Below are 19,121 nucleotides of genomic sequence, written 5' to 3' on the forward strand. Positions count from 1 at the left end.
AATTGGACAACCTTCCGTGCCAAAACTAGAAAAGAAAAACAATTAATAAGAATACAAGACAAATTGAGAGAGATTTTAAGTAAACGGATATGGATAATAACGGAATTGTAAATCTACAATAGAGTGACAATTCCTTTGTTTTTTTTCGGGAGAAAACCGGATTAATTGCAGAACTCCGTCAATATTTCCCAATTTAGTAGTTTGATAAATTCCGAGACTTTTTGTGGAGTTGTCGCTTTTTACCGTCTTTCCCCCACACACTTGCATTTTGGATTGTACTACCACGTAACCCTAAGGCACAAAACAACAAATAATACGTACGTGGTTTTAAAAGTTTAACAATCCAGGTCGTATGATACCAAGACATTATTATTGTCTATTGTATTGCAATTTAAGCAACAAAAGTCATCCCTTTTGTTGAGTATTCTATTAGTAGTGGAAATCAGAATTTATGCGGGAAGATCGAAATAGGAGTCTCGGAAAGAAAGGTAAAATTAAGTAGGAATGTAAGGTGTTTAACTTCTGTAGTAGACAACATCGAAGAGGGAAAGTGAAATTTCAAACTAGCAACAACTTTCTTTCTTTTTTAAATAGATATTTAAGTTTATCATTCCTATTTTATCCTATCAATCAACTAATCTAGTGTTACTCTTATTTTTCAACAGGGATTAAATGGATAGTGCATACTCTAGTAGTTAAACAAATAATTATTCAGTCAAACCAGAACAGATAGGTTAGAACAAGAGTTATGAGAAATAAAAAGGGGAAGGTTCATACTCAAGCAAGAATCCATTAATTGTGGAGACAGATTAGCGATTCACGGAGATTACCTATCACTCATATCCCTCTGTCAATGGTGTGTGTGTGTGTAGGTTGGCACCTATTTAAACAAGATATCCCCGGAGTAAGAGATTCATTATATGCAAGAATCTCACTCTCCCCCCCCATCCCCCCACTTATAAAAGACATTATGTATGTATGATATATGACACAAAAGAGGTTGTTTACTATTATTTTTTCCATAATTCTTACTGGATGATTTTAATTTAATTTTCCAATCTTTTCTCTTTCTAATAGTAATTTGATTTTATTACATAGACAACCACAAATTACCTATACAAACACACAAACTACTTTTTTGCTCATTTTTTTTTTTTTTTTTCTTTTTCTTTTTGACTTTTGGTTTCTCGAGGCAATCAAAAAATCAAATTTATAAATACTCCACAAATTTCCCTTGATTCTTTTTTATTTTTAAATTGCAATTAATAACAAAAAAAAAAAGCTTTCTATTCTTCCTTTTTGCTTCTTGCTTTTATATTATTGAATTATTTTACTTGATTCAATTCTTTACATTTTCTAATAGTTTTAATTTTTTATTTTTCAAATCTTGGGGTTTCCACCAACTTCAAAGTCATCTAATATCAGCTAACTATTCTTCAAATAATTATGGGTGAAATTCAAAAAATTAAAGTCAAGAATCCAATTGTTGAAATGGATGGGGATGAAATGACTCGTATCATTTGGCAATTCATCAAAGATAAATTGATTTCTCCTTATTTGGACGTTGATTTGAAATATTATGATTTAGGTATTGAATATAGAGATCAAACCGATGATAAAGTCACCACTGATGCTGCAAATGCAATTTTGAAATATGGTGTGGGTGTTAAATGTGCTACCATTACTCCAGATGAAGCTAGAGTCAAAGAATTTAATTTGAAAAAAATGTGGCTTTCACCAAATGGTACTTTAAGAAATATTCTTGGTGGTACTGTTTTCAGAGAACCAATTGTCATTGATAATATTCCAAGAATCGTCCCAAGTTGGGAAAAACCTATCATAATTGGTAGACACGCTTTTGGTGATCAATACAAGGCCACTGATATCATTGTTCCTGGTGCTGGTGAATTAAAATTGGTGTTCAAACCTAAAGATGGTGGAGAAGTCCAAGAATATCCAGTATACAATTTTGAAGGTCCAGGTGTAGGATTAAGTATGTATAATACTGATGCTTCTATTCAAGATTTTGCTGAAAGTTCTTTCCAATTGGCTATTGAACGTAAATTGAATTTATTTTCATCTACTAAAAACACCATCTTGAAGAAATATGACGGTAGATTCAAAGATATTTTTGAAGGGTTATATGCCAGCAAATACAAGACCAAAATGGATGAATTGGGCATTTGGTACGAACACAGATTGATTGATGATATGGTTGCCCAAATGTTAAAATCTAAAGGTGGATACATCATTGCCATGAAGAATTATGATGGTGATGTCCAATCAGACATTGTTGCTCAAGGTTTTGGATCCTTGGGTTTAATGACTTCAGTGTTGGTTACTCCAGATGGTAAAGCATTTGAATCAGAAGCAGCTCATGGTACTGTTACTAGACATTATAGACAACATCAACAAGGTAAAGAAACCTCGACTAATTCAATTGCATCTATATATGCTTGGACTAGAGGTTTGATTCAAAGAGGTAAATTAGATGAAACTCCGGAAGTGGTCAAATTTGCTCAAGATTTGGAACAAGCCATCATTGATACTGTTGGTAAAGATAACATCATGACCAAAGATTTGGCCTTGACCCAAGGTAAAACCGATAGATCTTCATATGTCACCACTGAAGAATTCATTGATGCTGTTGCTAATAGATTAAACAAAAACCTAGGCTACGCATAAACTACATTTACATCTACATATACGTTTGTAACTATCCTTTCAATTTAGATTCTCTATGTATTCATTCATAAGTTCATGTTTATAATTTCTTTTTTCTTCTTGGATATATACTACTAAATGAATATTATTTATTGCCAATCCCCTGTGACTTGAAGAACCGATAAAAATAACTATTATTATTCAATTGATTATAATGAATTCTGGTTGTAAGTTTGAAACAACAAGTAAGTTTGAGTGATTTTTTTTTTTGCAACCCGGCCCAATCTTTCAATGAATGATAATAAATATTTAGGTTATGAGGATTAAAAGTTAAAGTTTATAGTTCATTTTTTTTTGGTAGCAAGGACACCGAAAGAAAAAACCTCCTGCATGTATGCACCGGATTTGTTAGTTGTCGTTTAGAATTGTTGTTTTTAGTTATACGACCAACAGTAATCACCAGAAAGACGTGTATGCATTTCAAAATGAATTATATGCAGTTCCCAATATTTTTTTTTTCTTTTTAGGTCAAGAAGCAGCAGGACGACGCCCTATTGATTGATTGATCGATTGATTGCATTATTTCTTTTTCTGCATTTTTTTTATTTATTTATCGCTACTTTCTATATATATAAACATATCTAAAACTCTTGTAAATTTTTCAAATTCCCATTTCAACCTTTTTTTTTTTTTCTTTTCTTTTCTTTGCAAGGGCGTTGCTTTTCTTCTAACTCATATTTCATTCTTTTGATACTTTATTGTTATATTTCAACATATACATATTCATTTATTCATAGTATTTCTTTTTTGTTTGGTTGGGTTATAATGTCTTCTATTAGTAATGTCTATCATGACTATTCGAGTTTTCTGAATGCAACAACTTTTTCCCAAGTTTATCAAAATTTTAATCAATTAGATAATTTAAATGTTTTAGAAAAATTATGGGGGTCATATTATTATTATATGGCCAATGATTTATTTGCTACAGGATTATTATTCTTTTTAACTCATGAAATTTTTTATTTTGGTAGATGTTTACCTTGGGCTATAATTGATAGAATTCCTTATTTTAGAAAATGGAAGATTCAAGATGAAAAAATCCCTAGTGATAAAGAGCAATGGGAATGTCTTAAATCAGTATTAACTTCTCATTTCTTAGTGGAAGCTTTCCCAATTTGGTTTTTCCATCCATTATGTCAAAGAATTGGCATTAGTTATCAAGTACCATTCCCTAAAATCACCGATATGTTGATTCAATGGGCGGTATTTTTTGTTTTAGAAGATACTTGGCATTATTGGTTTCATAGAGGATTACATTATGGGGTGTTCTATAAATATATTCATAAACAACATCATAGATATGCTGCTCCATTTGGATTAGCCGCAGAATATGCTCATCCAGTTGAAGTTGCCTTATTAGGATTGGGTACTGTTGGTATTCCAATTGTTTGGTGTCTTATTACTGGTAACTTGCATCTTTTTACAGTTTCAATTTGGATCATTTTAAGATTATTTCAAGCAGTTGATTCTCATTCTGGTTATGAATTCCCTTGGTCTTTACATAATTTCTTACCATTTTGGGCTGGAGCTGATCATCACGATGAACATCATCATTATTTCATTGGTGGATATTCTTCTTCTTTTAGATGGTGGGATTTTATTTTGGATACTGAAGCTGGTCCAAAAGCTAAAAAGGGCAGAGAAGACAAAGCCAATCAAACTGCTGAAAGAATACAAAAGAAGAACTTATAGAGAGAAAGAGAATGTGTGAGTTTATGCATTTTCAAAGGTTACAATACTTTCGATGTTGATTCTGTTTACTTTTTTTTGTTTTACTTATTTATTATATATCTATTCATAGTGCTACATTACAGTCTTCACAATCAAACACACATATATATATTTATACATTAATACAGTTTAAACTTATTTAAATACTCATTTTCTATTCCTTTTCAAGCCAATCATTATATTCCTTTCTTTTCTGATTAATATCTATAAAGCAAGCTCTACTAGTGTATTCTTCATAATCAGTGATTCCAACTTTTTCACTCAATTGTACAGCATCTTTCATCTCAATAAATTTCAAATATTTAGAATCATTTTTGATAATCTTATTATGCGTGTCTTTATTAATAGATAAAAACGGTTGATTCTGAATAGAAACAATTGAACCAATTAGTAATAAAATAATCCCAATTACTGATTCTAGTATTATATCCAAGGGAGGCAATCGATAATCAGTATGATAATGAGTTGAAATTTTATGAAATTCAAATGATGAATAACCAGAATGGATTAAAATAAGTGTACCAACAAAGTATAAAATATATTGATGTGTACTTGAAGACATCTTTTTGGTGGTGTTGGGTTAGATTGAGTTGAATTGAATTTTGGCTGAACGATTGAATCACTAACCCTTGATTTTTTTTTTTCCCCGTCCTCTGTGGAAAGAGAAGGAGGAAGAAAAATCTACAATAAATGTCGTTTTACCGACAAATGTGGCGACTTTTGGCTTGAAGGGCCTCCATAACGAATAATAATTAAAGCTAGTGTGAGATTTAAGTTGTCAAATCAACAAGGCAAACAACAATAATTAGTACTAGCTATTACTACTACTACCTTTACGGATCGTTGAAATTTTTTGCTATATAAGGAAAAGTTTAAAGTGGAGTATTTTTTGTTGGTCCTTTTCAACAGTTTCATTGATTTGGAAAGTGGGTTGGGAATATGACCACTATCAAAACTATAACCTCCCTCCACCCCTCCAACTTGGTAGTAATTTCAAATCAATTCAACTCTCTATATATTCATGTATTTACTTGTTTGTTCATTCATTTCTATAATCTTATTCGAAAAAACCTTTGCCCCCCGCCCCTCAATCGTTTGGTTACTCGTTCGCTCGTTCGCTCGGCCCCCTCGCTCGCTCCAAGATACAAAAAGTGAGAGAAAAAGTGACAGAGACAATAATCAAGAAAAATTGGTTCATTCAGAAAAAAAAGATAATATCAAGATTTATATAAAAACCGACAAATTTCCATCGTATTATTATTATTATCATTAGTATTTAATTTTCTTCTATTTTTAGTTATTATATTTTGCTTTATCTATTCATCCCACATTATCAACACCCACCAACAGAAATGGATCACAGCTCTGTTTCATCCGAAGTCGTGGAAAAGAAATCGGGATCGATATCTGACAATGGGACAACAAATGATGAAAATGCCTCAAAACCAAAAGTTCAACAGACGAGTACCCATTATGATCCCAAACTAATTACATCATTGGATTGTAAAATACTACAATATCAATATAACATTTACAAATTACAAAAATCAATCAGTCATATACGGAAACTCCAAACGGAATGTCAATCATCACCAAATTTACCTTTGCTTCATTATATTGTGTTATTGGTGGGGTGTACATTCTCCATTAATGACAAAGCCTTCGATGCCAAATTGGATATTTTATCGAATTTTCATTTATTTAGAAATACAACCATCAATATAACAGCTGCAACTTCACACATTCCATACGATACACCAGATTTACCAATCACACCATTAAATGATATTCCGGAAGTATCGACATCAATCAAATGTTTGAAACAATTGGAATCTTTATGCAATACGTGTCTACAGGGATACAAGAAGAAATTGGAGCAAGCAAAAGTAGAAAAATCAAATGAAGTTGGAAATATTGACACTATAGATGCTTATTATAGTACAATTGAGAAAATAATTTCAAGTGTCATTTTCAATAATGATATTGATTTGGTTTTCTCAGATTCGACATTCACCTTACCTATAGATAATGTTGAATTGATGGCCAACGAGAATTTCCAAGAAGCCACTTTGATTGATATGGACATTAAAGAACTTTTCATTATTGTTAAACAAATCGAACGACTGTTGAATTTTTTGAAATCCACTATTGTCAAATTGAAACAACCTCAATGTGCAGATCCTTATGCTCTTCATAAAATTTTTCTTATTACTCAAAGATTGAATGATATTTATACAATTGTACGAAGATATGGAAGAAAAATCTATCTTTCTAATTATCAACATTTGACTGATTCAAAATTTTTGTTCCATTGTAAGAATCCACAGTTTTTCAAGAATAACATTTTAAAGGATATGAATGATTTTTTCAATTCAATGAAGAAAAATGGTACTTTGATTGCTAACTTGACTAGATTTGTTCGTCAAGATTCAAGGTTTGAAACAAATTCCAAGAATATCACAAATAATATGAACTTTACTAATCAAGGTTTATTAACTGTTGAAACCACACTAACTAAACTTAAGGAATTTGGTATGAGTTGGATTGTTAGTGAATTAAAATTTAGAAGGGTGTATCAATTGCCAAAAAAGAACTTGTTTGATATATATCAATCGGTTCCTGATTTTAAACAACGCACAAACGCTGCTGCACTGATTACAGGACCAAACACGCTGCTGGCTACGGCAACCACAAGTGCTAACAAATCAAAAACAGAAAATTCAACACCAAATGGTGGTCAACCGGTCAAGAAAACACTCGACAAACTGGAAACAAACAACGAGGGAACTAAATCAAGATCCAGATCATCATCAGTATCAAGCATCACTAGTAATGGATCATCTTCAGGATTAATGAGAAGAGGTTCGATTTCTTCTCCAGCAAAGCCTTCACCTTTGTCATTATCACAAAATGGAAGAAATTCTCCTAGAACAAGTAGACCCAACTCGATGTTATTTTTAAATCCAAACTCATCAACATCAAATTTAGAAAGTGATCCAGAAAAGAAGTCAAGTGCACCCTTAAGTCCATCAACAGGGGCAGGAACAATCGCAAGAAGAAGATCCAACTCTCAACCAATTGGTAGGGACGCAATTATTGCTACATCTGGTGCTGCAACTGCACTCTCCAGAAACAGTAGTTTATCTTCACACACGTCACCATTAAGATCACCTAGCACAAATAATAATATGACAGCCGTACCAACAGAAAAGGCATCATCTCCCACACCAAGTAAGATAACCCAGAAATTGCTTATGGTCCAAGAGGAAGAAACACCTTCTCTTGCTCAAAAATCAGCTTCAGCAGCAACAAAATTGTCCGCTTCACAAAGATTCCAACAACGCGTCAGGGAAGCAGCCAAGAATGGTGATCTTGTAACACAAAAGAAGGAAACTTTCACTTCTGTTACCTTTGATCCTAATGATACTTCCAAATTATCCATACGTAAGTATTCTGATATTCCAACATCTCCAGATATAGAAGCGGAATCGAAAGAGGAAGAGCCAGAGAAGGAGAAGGTTGCAGTTGCGCCACAAAGAAGAACTAGAGATCAGGTCACCCGTCATAATACTCAACGCAATAGTCATATACCAATACCAAAAAATACAGATACAAAATCGTCAAGCAGTTCGATTGATCAAAGTAGTGGAAGCAATAATAGTACTGGAAGTGTTAGCAACTCAACTTCGACAACAACAACAACAACAGCGACGATTTCCAAAAAAGTTAGATTTACAGGAGTCCCAGAATGGACAGAAGCTGAAGATGCCCCAACAAAATACTCTCACGCCATTTTAAGAAACTTTGCTGTGTTTAGACATCCTATAAAGACAGCTAAAGCTCATAATTCCAAAAGTGATCAATTATTACACGAGGAAAGTATATCTTTCAAGACATCAACTGTTGTTGTTAACGATAATGAAGTGACAATTGCACCTAAACCCAAATCAGGATTTTCTAGAATCAAAAGTAGACTAATATGAACAATTCTACTACTGTATCTTTTCCACACGCCCCCCCCCCCCCATTTTTTGCTTACTCGTTTATACATGTAAATGTATATTTAATTTTTAATAGTTTCTTGTTATTTGTTCAGATCATGTATATTTGTATATTAACTTGTCATTTCCTATTTTTGTCTTGGATAACCACCATATTATAGACTACTCATAATTTCGAATGTAATTAACTTGAATGTCATTAGATACTAGGAAAGTCACTAAAATATTGTATCTAACCCGTCGTGGGATAAATTACTGATTTCTGTTATCAAGCTCTTTCTTTGAAAAAGAAGGGAGAGATGAATAGAATTGGGCTCTACGTTAACATTCATGTGAATAATTCGGTGCCAACTTGTTTAAGTTAATTTTCAAACCTTCAATCACTACTAACCACCATTCAAATATAAGTAAATTATATAGTTATGAGCTCGTATATATTTCATTTAGTTCCTTTTCTGTCAATATTACTACTTAAATTGGCATATCCCAACAAGCTTAAAGCAGGAGTTTCCATTTTTTTTTTTTTGATGTCATAATTTATTTTAGTAATTATATCACAAAACCCCCCAAAAGACAATAAATATTAAAATCTTTATCCAAATTATCAACTTTAACTCTGGCTTTTTTTTTTTGTGCTATACAAAATTCCACAACAAACTATAATCTTTTAAAACGTGGGCTTTGTTTAATTTAAAACTTGCAGTTTTTGATATTCCAATTAGGTTCTTTCAATAAATTGGTTACTAAACAACATTTCGTTCAATAATGTGATTGAATTCTGAGTTCCGATGAACCGAACACGCAAAAACATCGACCACTAATAGATTTTTCAAAACTTCTATTATAAATAGAACTCTATAAACCATTATTAGATAATTTAATGGGAGGGTTATTTTCTTTTACCTTCTTTATTCATCATATCAATTTGATTCTCTCTAAATATACACCATCATCATGGTTTCTGTCTCTAAATTAATCAACAACGGTTTGTTATTAGCTGGCCAAAGTGTCTTCCAAGACGTCGCTACTCCACAACAAGCTTCTGTGCAACAATATAACATAATCAATTTTCTTGGTGGCAGTGCTCCGTATATTCAAAGAAATGGATATGGAATTTCTCCTGACATTCCTGCTGGATGTGAAATTTCACAAATTCAATTGTACTCAAGACACGGTGAAAGATTCCCAACTGAAAGTAGTGGGAAAGATTATGAGAAAATTTATGCTAAATTTGAAAATTATAATGGTACTTTCAAAGGTGATTTGGCATTCTTAAATGATTATACTTTTTTTGTTACTGATAAAAGTAACTATGCCAAAGAAACCAGTCCCAAAAACTCCGAGGGGACTTATGCTGGTACTTCTAATGCCTTGCGTCATGGTGCAGCATTTAGAGCCAAATATGGATCATTATACAAGGAAAATTCAACTTTACCTGTTTTCACATCCAATTCTAACAGAGTACATGAAACTTCAAAATATTTTGCTAGAGGGTTTTTAGGCGATGATTATGAAGAAGGCAAAACTGTCAAGTTTAACATTATATCTGAAGATGCAGATCTTGGTGCCAATAGTTTAACTCCTAGAAGTGCTTGTTCAAAATATGACAAGCTGGCAAATAAAAATATCATTAAAAAATACGACACCAGTTATTTAGACACCATTGTGAAAAGATTAGTTAAACCGAATCCAGGATTAAATTTGACCACCAGTGATGTTGATAACTTGTTTAGTTGGTGTGCTTATGAAATCAACGTCCGAGGAAGTTCACCATTCTGTGATTTATTCACCAATGAAGAATTCATTAAGAATTCTTATGGTAATGATCTTTCCAAATATTATGCCAATGGTGCTGGTAACAATTACACCAGAATTATTGGGTCAGTGATTTTGAACTCTTCTTTAGAGCTCTTGAAAGACACTAAAAACTCCAACCAAGTATGGTTATCATTTGCCCATGACACCGATTTGGAGATTTTCCATTCTGCTTTAGGATTATTGGAACCAGCTGAAGATTTGCCAACATCTTACATCCCATTCCCTAACCCATACGTCCATTCCTCAATTGTTCCACAAGGTGCTAGAATATATACGGAAAAGCTTCAATGTGGAAATGATGCCTATGTTAGATACATTATCAATGATGCTGTTGTACCAATTCCAAAATGTGCCACAGGTCCAGGTTTCTCCTGTAAACTTGATGATTTTGAAAACTTTGTCAAGGAAAGAATTGGAGATGTTGACTTTGTTAAACAATGTGGTGTCAATAGCACTTATCCATCTGAACTTACTTTCTACTGGGATTATAAAAACGTCACTTACAATGCTCCTTTAGAATTGTAAGACAGGATTTGATCAATTTAGATACCCAACTATTTATTCGTTATTCTTTTCGTATTTGTCATTTGTATTCTTTCTTTTTTTTTTTTTTAAAAAAAATAGACAACTTATTTAGACTTTATAACTTTTCCATAAAACTTGTTCTAGTTGAACCTCTGGTTATATATGCTGCAAGAATCATTGCGATCTCTTACTTCTGGTGCACAAGTAGAAAAAAAAAAAAAATTCAAAACTGAATTCCCATCTCAATATTTCACATCATCTCACATAAAACCACATTAACATTCATTATTCTTCTTTTCATAAAACCCTTCCGCATATTACATCATGAGACAAAAGCGTGCCAAGGCCTATAAGAAACAGATGAGTGTGTATGTACACGCATTCAAGTTTAGAGAACCGTATCAAATAATAGTGGACAATGAACTCATCACCACTTGTCAATCCGCATCATTTGACATCAACAAGGGGTTTACTCGAACTATTCAAGCAGAAAACAAACCGATGATAACTCAATGTTGCATCCAGGCATTATATGACACCAAGAATCAACTAGCAATAGATATTGCTAAATCATTTGAAAGAAGAAAATGTAATCATCGTGAAGCCATCGACCCTAGTCAATGTATTGAATCAATCGTTAATATTAATGGACAAAACAAACATCGATATATTGTTGCTAGTCAAGATTTGCAATTGCGTAAAAAATTACGAAAAATTCCAGGGGTACCGTTGATTTATATGAATCGATCGGTGATGGTTATGGAACCAATTAGTGATGTTAGTAATCAATATAATATGAATTATGAATCGAAGAAATTGACAGGAGGATTGAATGATATTGAAGCTGGGAAATTGGATAAGCAAAATGAAGGTGAAGATAAGGATGAACTGGAAGTTAAAAGAAAGAAAAGAAAAGGTCCTAAAGAACCAAACCCATTAAGTGTTAAAAAGAAGAAAACTGGCAATACAACTACCACTAATACTCAACATCAGAAAAAGAAATCAAATAGAAGAAAAAGACACAGCAAGTCAAAGGTAGAAGACAAGGAAGAACAACAAGAGGAGAAAGTGAAAGAAGCAACCAATAATGAAGATACACAAGAGACCACAACGCCTGCTGAATAAATATAGAAGCATTTGAAAAGTAGGGTAAAAACAAAAAAAAAAGAACCTGTTAATACTATTTATGTATAATTATAAAAAGAAACATCTAGGTTGTTTAATCATCAGTTTGTAAAACATCAAATCCATTTTGACTCTTTTTGGTTTCAGAAACATCCTGAATTGAACTCGATTCAGATTGCGAAGCATTATTTGTACCACTATTATCCATTTTTAATACGAATGTAGCACTATCATCAATAAGACACAATTTACAATCGAACGCCAATGATTTTTCTCTCAAAACTCTTCTGAAACTTTTCAACAACAAATACAATTTATTTTCTTCTTCGACATCCATGTTCTTGAACTTTTCTGGAGAGTAAAATATAAATGAGGAATCTTTCAACCATTGAATTTCATAATTCTCCATTTTGTCTTGATATAAAGGTTTCAATTCTCGATCTAAATCATCTTTCACTAACCCGAAAAACAAATCTTGAATTATTATTGCGTTGTACAAGGATTCGTCAATTTGTTCTTGAGTCAATTGTTGAACTTTATTTTTCTCAGATTCCAATTCCCTTTTGTAATCAACGGCTTCTTCTATTTTCATGGCAGGGATGGTTGTCAGATTCGTGATAACTAGAAAAACTGATCTTTTCGGTTCATCATCTTGTGATTCAGTATAGGCTTGGAATGCTTTACCCAATTCATGAATAAATTGACGTTGAGGTGATGACATCGGTGGGAAATGATGAGACTTTCTAGGTGAATTGATCCCATTTTCAATTTGTGAATTGTAATCTGCAATCAACTGTCTAATCTGAGCCTCAATTTTTGAACACCACGCCCGTTGCTTGACAAAAACACTCAACACCAAATCTGAGTAGGGCATATTATCTTCTTCTGCAGTTTCAGGTTCAGGAGTCCCAATAAATGCAGCTCGTAATGCAGCATCTCTTTTCGCAGCAACACAAGAAGAATCGCATTCCAAAACAGTTCCAATGTTCGAAGGCTGGTCAACACTTGCACCACATTTGATTTTCTTCTCCAAACGCCCACATTCACAATGAACAGTTATTTCAGAAGTACAGGCAACAACATCACAATTAGAACTTTTGCCAACTTTATTAAAATGGCATTTCAATTTACATAAATGAGGACAACTATTTCTGATCTTTTTGCAGTAGGATTGACAATTGCGAGAACTGTTGTGAATACTCTCCTTTGTACATTGAGATGAACAAGTCCTCAAACAAGGATGTCCACAATCTTTGGCAACCATACACATTTTCCCACATGAAACTCTTTCTTGAGAACACAAAATTCCAGGAATATCCAGAGTTGCACCACAATCACATTTTCGAACCACCAATGCAGTACATTTAGGACAATTAATAGAATCATCATGACATTCATGAGGCTCAGGACGATGGCCACAGAGAGGAACACGAGTACACTGCTCATGACAAACCAACTTGGTACCACATCTAACTGGTGCTGGAATAACCGTTTTCCCACAGTGACAAACTAAATCTTCATTGGTTGATTCTAAACAAACTTCACAAGGTCCATTATGGCATAAAGCGTGACATGTGTGTTTGCCACAAGGTTTCAATCTATTACATGTTTTAGTACAGATATGAGAAGCTTCAATCGACATTACATCTTGTCTAAAATTAGATCTGATATTATTTCTGATGGCTTTTTTGCGGTCACGTTCTCTAGCAAGACCAATTTGTTCATCAGGACAACATTCCAAACGATGATAATGTTTCCTGCAATTCAATAAAACCGAACACTTATGATTACATTTAGGCTTAATTCCAGATTGAATAAACTTGCAGGGAGCTAAATAAGACTCATGACCACAAGCACACTTGATTTCATGTATTGAAATACATTCACAATCTCCCTCGTGACATTTAAACTTGCACCGGCATCCACAAGGCAATAATTTTCCACAAATGTTACTACACTCCGGTATGGGATCAGTACATTTTGTACGATTATGTAAATCAACTTTCGTTTTGCCACAGTAGCATGTAGTGATAACATCAGGTGAATATTTACATATCATCAACGAGGATGGAGGTGGTTGACAAGATTTTAATTCATAATGTTGTTTACATTGGTAATAATAACGAGTCATCTTTCCGCATGAATAGCCTCCAATTCTATCTCCACAGTCCATCAATTTCTTTTCGTGACATGCAATTTCTTTCAGTTCGCTGCTGCAATAGCAGGAGATCTTGATTATAATCATACATAATTGGCAATAACCTGAATGGCATCCCTTGATACATTTGTGTCCCATGTCACATAATATAGAATTACAATCCTGATCACAATGCCAACCCTTATTATAAGGTGTAATTAAACATGGCAATTGCTTTGTTTCTTTGCCACAGTGGCATTTCATTGGGGGACCCATTGCCCCACATATAGGATGCTTTCCGGGATGACAAATTGATAAGCAATTATGAATACAATCTGGATATTTGTAATTGCACGTATTACCACAACTAAACGGCATCAACACATTGTGATCAGGATTGGTTTGCTGGCCACACCAACATGTAAAAACTCGGGGAATAACTTTGGTGGCATGATTACAACTGGGACATCTCCATTCCTTACTGGTCTTATTAGTCGAAGAACCTCTAATTGCCCAATCTTGAATACAGTCAAGATCATAAACCCGGAAACATTCATTACAAGTCCAAATCTGGGAATCTTTGTTTATCTCACCAGTACAAACAAGACAAACGTATGTACCATCTTGAATTTCTCTGAGAATCGTAGTTCCAAGCGATTCGTCAGCCACCACTTCAAGGTTGTCGTCGTCATCCTCCTCCTCATAATGATAATCGTCGAGTTCATCGGTATCTGTAACTTCATTTGCAATTTGATGGCGGTGGTGTTGGTGTTGTTCTTGGGATGATTCATCTATATTCGTTTCAGACTTATCTTTGGAGCTGGTGCTTTCTTCCAACTTCAGTCCCCGATCATGCAGTTCAACATCTGATTCCATAGTAGTTCTTTAACTTCTTGATATAAAGTCCAACCAAAAAATAAACAGAAAAAAGTACTTAAAATAGTGCTGAAAAATTTTTCAGTCACGATGTTTGTTTTTAGCAACTAATGATGCAAGAAAGACAGAAGTGACTAATAACCAAGAGGAAATAGTAAACAAACAAACCAATAGTCTTATAACGACTAATACTGCTGTATTTTGATTACATTTTGATGTTATTTTGTATTTGCACAAGACCAGACTTTTCAATAATCAATTTGGGATCAATTAATGTATCATTATACTCAAACAACAACATAGGAAGAGAAAACACTTTAAAATTTCATCGGAAGGGTAGATCTGAGCTACAACGCAACAATAGAACAGAAATCAACTCTATGAGAGCTTCACCCATGGACTGAATCAAAGAGATCAACAGATCTACAACCCACATCCACAAAGAACAAAGTTACACTCATGGCTTGTTGTGTTGAAGCCAAAAACCGATTAAAGAATTCACTTGAGCTTATATCAGAAAAACTATTAACCAAGCCGGGGGTCTACACCAATTGCATATCAGCAGTAAATATGATCAGACTGATGTTTTGCAATGGGAGCATACACAAAAACCTGTCATGAAATCAAACAAAATGGAGAATGTTGTAATAGTGGTGGCCATCTATAGGACAAGATTAGAATCTGATTATTTCAAAGGGTTATAAATAAAGCATGTATTTGGGTAGAAATATACATCAAGACTAAGGTTAATAATCATATGTAAGACCTTGATTATTATGTGTGCGGATTTGTCACGTGACGGTAGTGTACCCTAGTGCGAATATATTTCATTTTTGACAACAAAGTTCAAAAACAGAAATTACCGAAATGCCCGAAGCACACATTTGAATTAATGGAGCTTACAGCCTAAATCGGAAACATATGCCGGATACAACGTAAAACATGAGTTTGGTATAAAAAGAGTAAGAATCGTAGAATACTTTATATAGTTATATATCTTAATAACGGGAAATAAAGAGTTTATTCTGTCCAATAAGATTTGTCCATAAAGTCTAGCTTTAAAGGCCATGGACTAATTTCATAGCATTCGGTGAATCTAGGATTTACTCCATTTGAATCAAGTGAAATCAAAACCATCGCCCACAATCCATACCAATAAGCAACCTCACCAATTAATTCAAACATTGCTAATTCGTGTTATGTTGTTAGCTTCATGGACTAGCTAACTCAAGCCAAATTAGTAATGTAATCTGCTCTACATTGGAGTCGAATACCACAACTAACTGACAATTGGTGTTAAAATAAAACACCAGAAGTTAGACAGACCCGTACACCCCAAAACTGTAAAAAATATCGATTTTTACAATCAAATTCAACTAGTACTCAAACTTCTTCAGATAAACTTCATTTGAGGATCTGTTCTTAACTTTAAGAGGTGTTTATAGACTTTTGACTCCAAAGGAAGTCCATCCACACTTTTCCGACTAACATTGCGGTATGCATTCAAAACAATTTATTATAATAAAATAAACGTGCTATAAATATACAGTGTTAGTAAAACTCTGGCCAGATGTAAAACCTGATTCAAAGTAAATTCATCCTATAATCAAGTTACTCAGAGCCTTTTTCAATTACAAATCCACAGACTGGTCTACCAATCTCCCAATTGCAGAATTCACCTATAACTTGCACCAAGCCATTAGAAATCGAAACTTCCAAAGTTAAAACGATCTTTGAAGTTTCAATAAAATGACATAATTTTGTTTCGAGAACGAAAAAAAAAACAAACAAAAAGCATGAGATTTTCTGAGATATTTATATTTTTATAGTCAAGAGCAATGTCATATAAACGGAAAAGCTATAATCCGTCGCCATTATCTTCACCCAAATCCAACGCATCGCTACGACATGACATAGCCGTAACATCATCAGAATACAACAATTCAGACGATTATGAAGTAGATGATAATGTCCCCACAATTTTTCTAAATCAGTTGGCAACATTCCCGTTGTTCAAAAATGCTCCAACCAATTTCCACAAGCAAGTGGCAGCCAATTTACGATTGATACATTACCGACCGCAAGAGTTCATTATAAAAAAGGGAGATCTTTCCAAGTCAATGTATTGGATATTGAAAGGAACAGTTAGTGTCACTTCTACAGATGGCGAAGAAGTTTATGCCGAGTTAAATCAAGGTGAATTCTTTGGAGAAATTGGAATTTTGTACAATCGGCCAAGAACAGCTACAGTAATTGCTAAAACAAGGATTCTACTAGGAGTTTTAACAGCAGAGTCATTAAACAGAGTATTAAAGAACTTCCCCTTGATCGAAAGACGAATTCGAGATGAAGCACAGGAGAGGTTGGCAATGCAAGACAAGAAGAATAAAGAACCATTGTCGATTCAGAGTTTTATTACAAATTTACCATTATTTCAATTTTTACCTCCCGATATCATACACAAGCTCGCATTGAGTGTTGAACCACTAGTTTTCAGTCCGTTTGAGTACATACTTCGCAAGGGCGATACTTGCGGTGACATCTATTTTATTATTGAAGGAGAGGTAGAAGTGTTGAACCAAGAAGGGGTGATAGAGATCCCATTGGCGAGATTATCACGTGGAAGCTATTTTGGAGAAATGTCATTTTTAAACTATTTACAAAATAAGCCCAGGGTACGCACAGCAACTATTAGATCAGTCACTTACTGTGAGCTTATGGTTATTAAATCAGAGTATTTGGAAAAACTATGTGACGACTACCCTGCCATTATCGAAGATATGAAGATAACTGCTGAAGAAAGAAAAATAGTTAAGCCTGCACAAGGAATATTTAGACCAAATTGGTCAATAAACCCAACGAGAACCATCCCACCACAAAAGAGGCAACGAGAAAATGAAAATATAGATTATGTTCCATTTACTAAGAGGATGAGAATTGCCTCAATGAAAAGAAGACGATCTTCTACACTTGCAATTGTTGAACCTTTACCAGAAACAATATTGATGAAAATTTTTGGATATTTGTCATTGCCAGACTTAATGAAGTTGCGAAGAGTCAATAAAAGATGGAGAAAATTGGTTACAACAACTGCTCCATTAGATGTTTTGGATTTGAGCCAGTTTGGAACCACAATCAATAACAAGGCACTAATGGCAATTACTGATTTTGCTGGCTCTCGACCAAAAGTTATTGACATATCAGGCTGTTTCCATATAACTGATGAAGGTTTTTCACACATGGTCAATGAAATAGGGATTGGTGGGAGATTGGAAGTGTTGCGAATGGCATCTGTCTGGGAAGTCACTGGTATGGCAATCATGGATTTATGTTTCCCAGGACAAAAGTTGGAAGAAATTGATTTGACAAATTGTCGCAAAGTCGATGACAATGTGGTACAGCGATTACTACAGAAATGTCAATTAAAAGTTTTAAATTTAAGTTACTGTAAGGGCATTTCAGATAGTGTGGTCCCATACTTTAATAATTTGGAAAGTTTAGATTTGACTAGATGTTCTGGTATAACTGATACCGGGTTGGCCCAATTGCCATTTCTGCCGTCGCTCCGCAAGTTGAGCTTAAAGCAGTGCAGTTATTTGACCGACAATGCAGTATACTCAATTGCCAATGCTGCTCGAAATCTTGAAATTTTGGATCTAAATTTTTGTTGTGGTTTGACTGATGGATCTATTCTGGCAATAGCAATGGGATTCCCTTATCTACGGGAGATTGACTTGTCGTTTTGTGGACTGGCTGTGAGCGACTCGTCTGTAGCATCGTTGTCGGTTCTTCATTATTTGGAAAGAGTATTGGTTCGAGGGTGTGTTAGATTAACTCGTGCTGGCTTGGATACGTTATTTGGAGGACCGTGTCCGTTAAATTATATTGATATAAGTCAGTGCCGAAATGCCCATGTATATCCAGGAAATTATCCTGCTCCACCGTTTCAAAGCAATTTGGTAAGAGTGTCGAATAAAATAATTTACATCGTTGTATAAGGTTTAGAAAGAATCACAACCTAATTCGTTTCAAGCGACAACTGGTTATGTCTATAGAGAGTAGATTATGTATAGGTAAGAAAAAGGTGTTTTACCAGTTTGCAACCTACAAATAAATGTAATGAGTTATGCAAGTGGTCAATCATAGAAAAGTAACGTAACCACAACCGTAGAAGTAGGTTTTGT

At 33.9% G+C, this 19,121-nt stretch overlaps 8 protein-coding genes across 8 annotated transcripts, besides 1 other annotated feature; 6 read left to right on the forward strand and 2 right to left on the reverse strand. All coding sequences in view use genetic code 12, as the record gives it.

Moving 5' to 3' along the window:
- Positions 1–1,446: 1,446 nt before the first annotated feature.
- Positions 1,447–2,685, forward strand: CD36_27320 (isocitrate dehydrogenase, putative; the record flags this gene model as incomplete). The annotated part of the gene is made up of 1 exon (XM_002421762.1): positions 1,447–2,685. One exon carries the CDS (start codon positions 1,447–1,449, stop codon positions 2,683–2,685), a length of 1,239 nt encoding a protein of 412 aa, XP_002421807.1.
- An 804-nt stretch (positions 2,686–3,489) lies between these two features.
- Positions 3,490–4,416, forward strand: CD36_27330 (C-4 methylsterol oxidase, putative; the record flags this gene model as incomplete). Its single annotated transcript, XM_002421763.1, has 1 exon — positions 3,490–4,416. One exon carries the CDS (start codon positions 3,490–3,492, stop codon positions 4,414–4,416), a length of 927 nt encoding a protein of 308 aa, XP_002421808.1.
- Positions 4,417–4,609: 193 nt separating this feature from the next.
- Positions 4,610–5,017, reverse strand: CD36_27340 (killer toxin resistance protein precursor, putative; the record flags this gene model as incomplete). Its single annotated transcript, XM_002421764.1, has 1 exon — positions 4,610–5,017. One exon carries the CDS (start codon positions 5,015–5,017, stop codon positions 4,610–4,612), a length of 408 nt encoding a protein of 135 aa, XP_002421809.1.
- A 790-nt stretch (positions 5,018–5,807) lies between these two features.
- Positions 5,808–8,438, forward strand: CD36_27350 (conserved hypothetical protein; the record flags this gene model as incomplete). The annotated part of the gene is made up of 1 exon (XM_002421765.1): positions 5,808–8,438. One exon carries the CDS (start codon positions 5,808–5,810, stop codon positions 8,436–8,438), a length of 2,631 nt encoding a protein of 876 aa, XP_002421810.1.
- A 972-nt stretch (positions 8,439–9,410) lies between these two features.
- On the forward strand, positions 9,411–10,799 carry CD36_27360 (constitutive acid phosphatase precursor, putative; the record flags this gene model as incomplete). Its single annotated transcript, XM_002421766.1, has 1 exon — positions 9,411–10,799. The coding sequence occupies one exon, from the start codon at positions 9,411–9,413 to the stop codon at positions 10,797–10,799; it is 1,389 nt and encodes a 462-aa protein (XP_002421811.1).
- Positions 10,800–11,123: 324 nt separating this feature from the next.
- Positions 11,124–11,924, forward strand: CD36_27370 (rRNA-processing protein, putative; the record flags this gene model as incomplete). The annotated part of the gene is made up of 1 exon (XM_002421767.1): positions 11,124–11,924. The coding sequence occupies one exon, from the start codon at positions 11,124–11,126 to the stop codon at positions 11,922–11,924; it is 801 nt and encodes a 266-aa protein (XP_002421812.1).
- A 94-nt stretch (positions 11,925–12,018) lies between these two features.
- Positions 12,019–14,937, reverse strand: CD36_27380 (ring finger protein, putative; the record flags this gene model as incomplete). Its single annotated transcript, XM_002421768.1, has 1 exon — positions 12,019–14,937. One exon carries the CDS (start codon positions 14,935–14,937, stop codon positions 12,019–12,021), a length of 2,919 nt encoding a protein of 972 aa, XP_002421813.1.
- An 896-nt stretch (positions 14,938–15,833) lies between these two features.
- Positions 15,834–16,226: a mobile genetic element.
- A 549-nt stretch (positions 16,227–16,775) lies between these two features.
- CD36_27400 (cyclic nucleotide-binding domain protein, putative) lies at positions 16,776–18,935 on the forward strand (the record flags this gene model as incomplete). The annotated part of the gene is made up of 1 exon (XM_002421769.1): positions 16,776–18,935. The coding sequence occupies one exon, from the start codon at positions 16,776–16,778 to the stop codon at positions 18,933–18,935; it is 2,160 nt and encodes a 719-aa protein (XP_002421814.1).
- Positions 18,936–19,121: the final 186 nt, after the last annotated feature.

Source organism: Candida dubliniensis, chromosome R (assembly GCF_000026945.1).
Source record: "Candida dubliniensis CD36 chromosome R, complete sequence".
Classification (NCBI taxonomy): domain Eukaryota; kingdom Fungi; phylum Ascomycota; class Pichiomycetes; order Serinales; family Debaryomycetaceae; genus Candida; species Candida dubliniensis.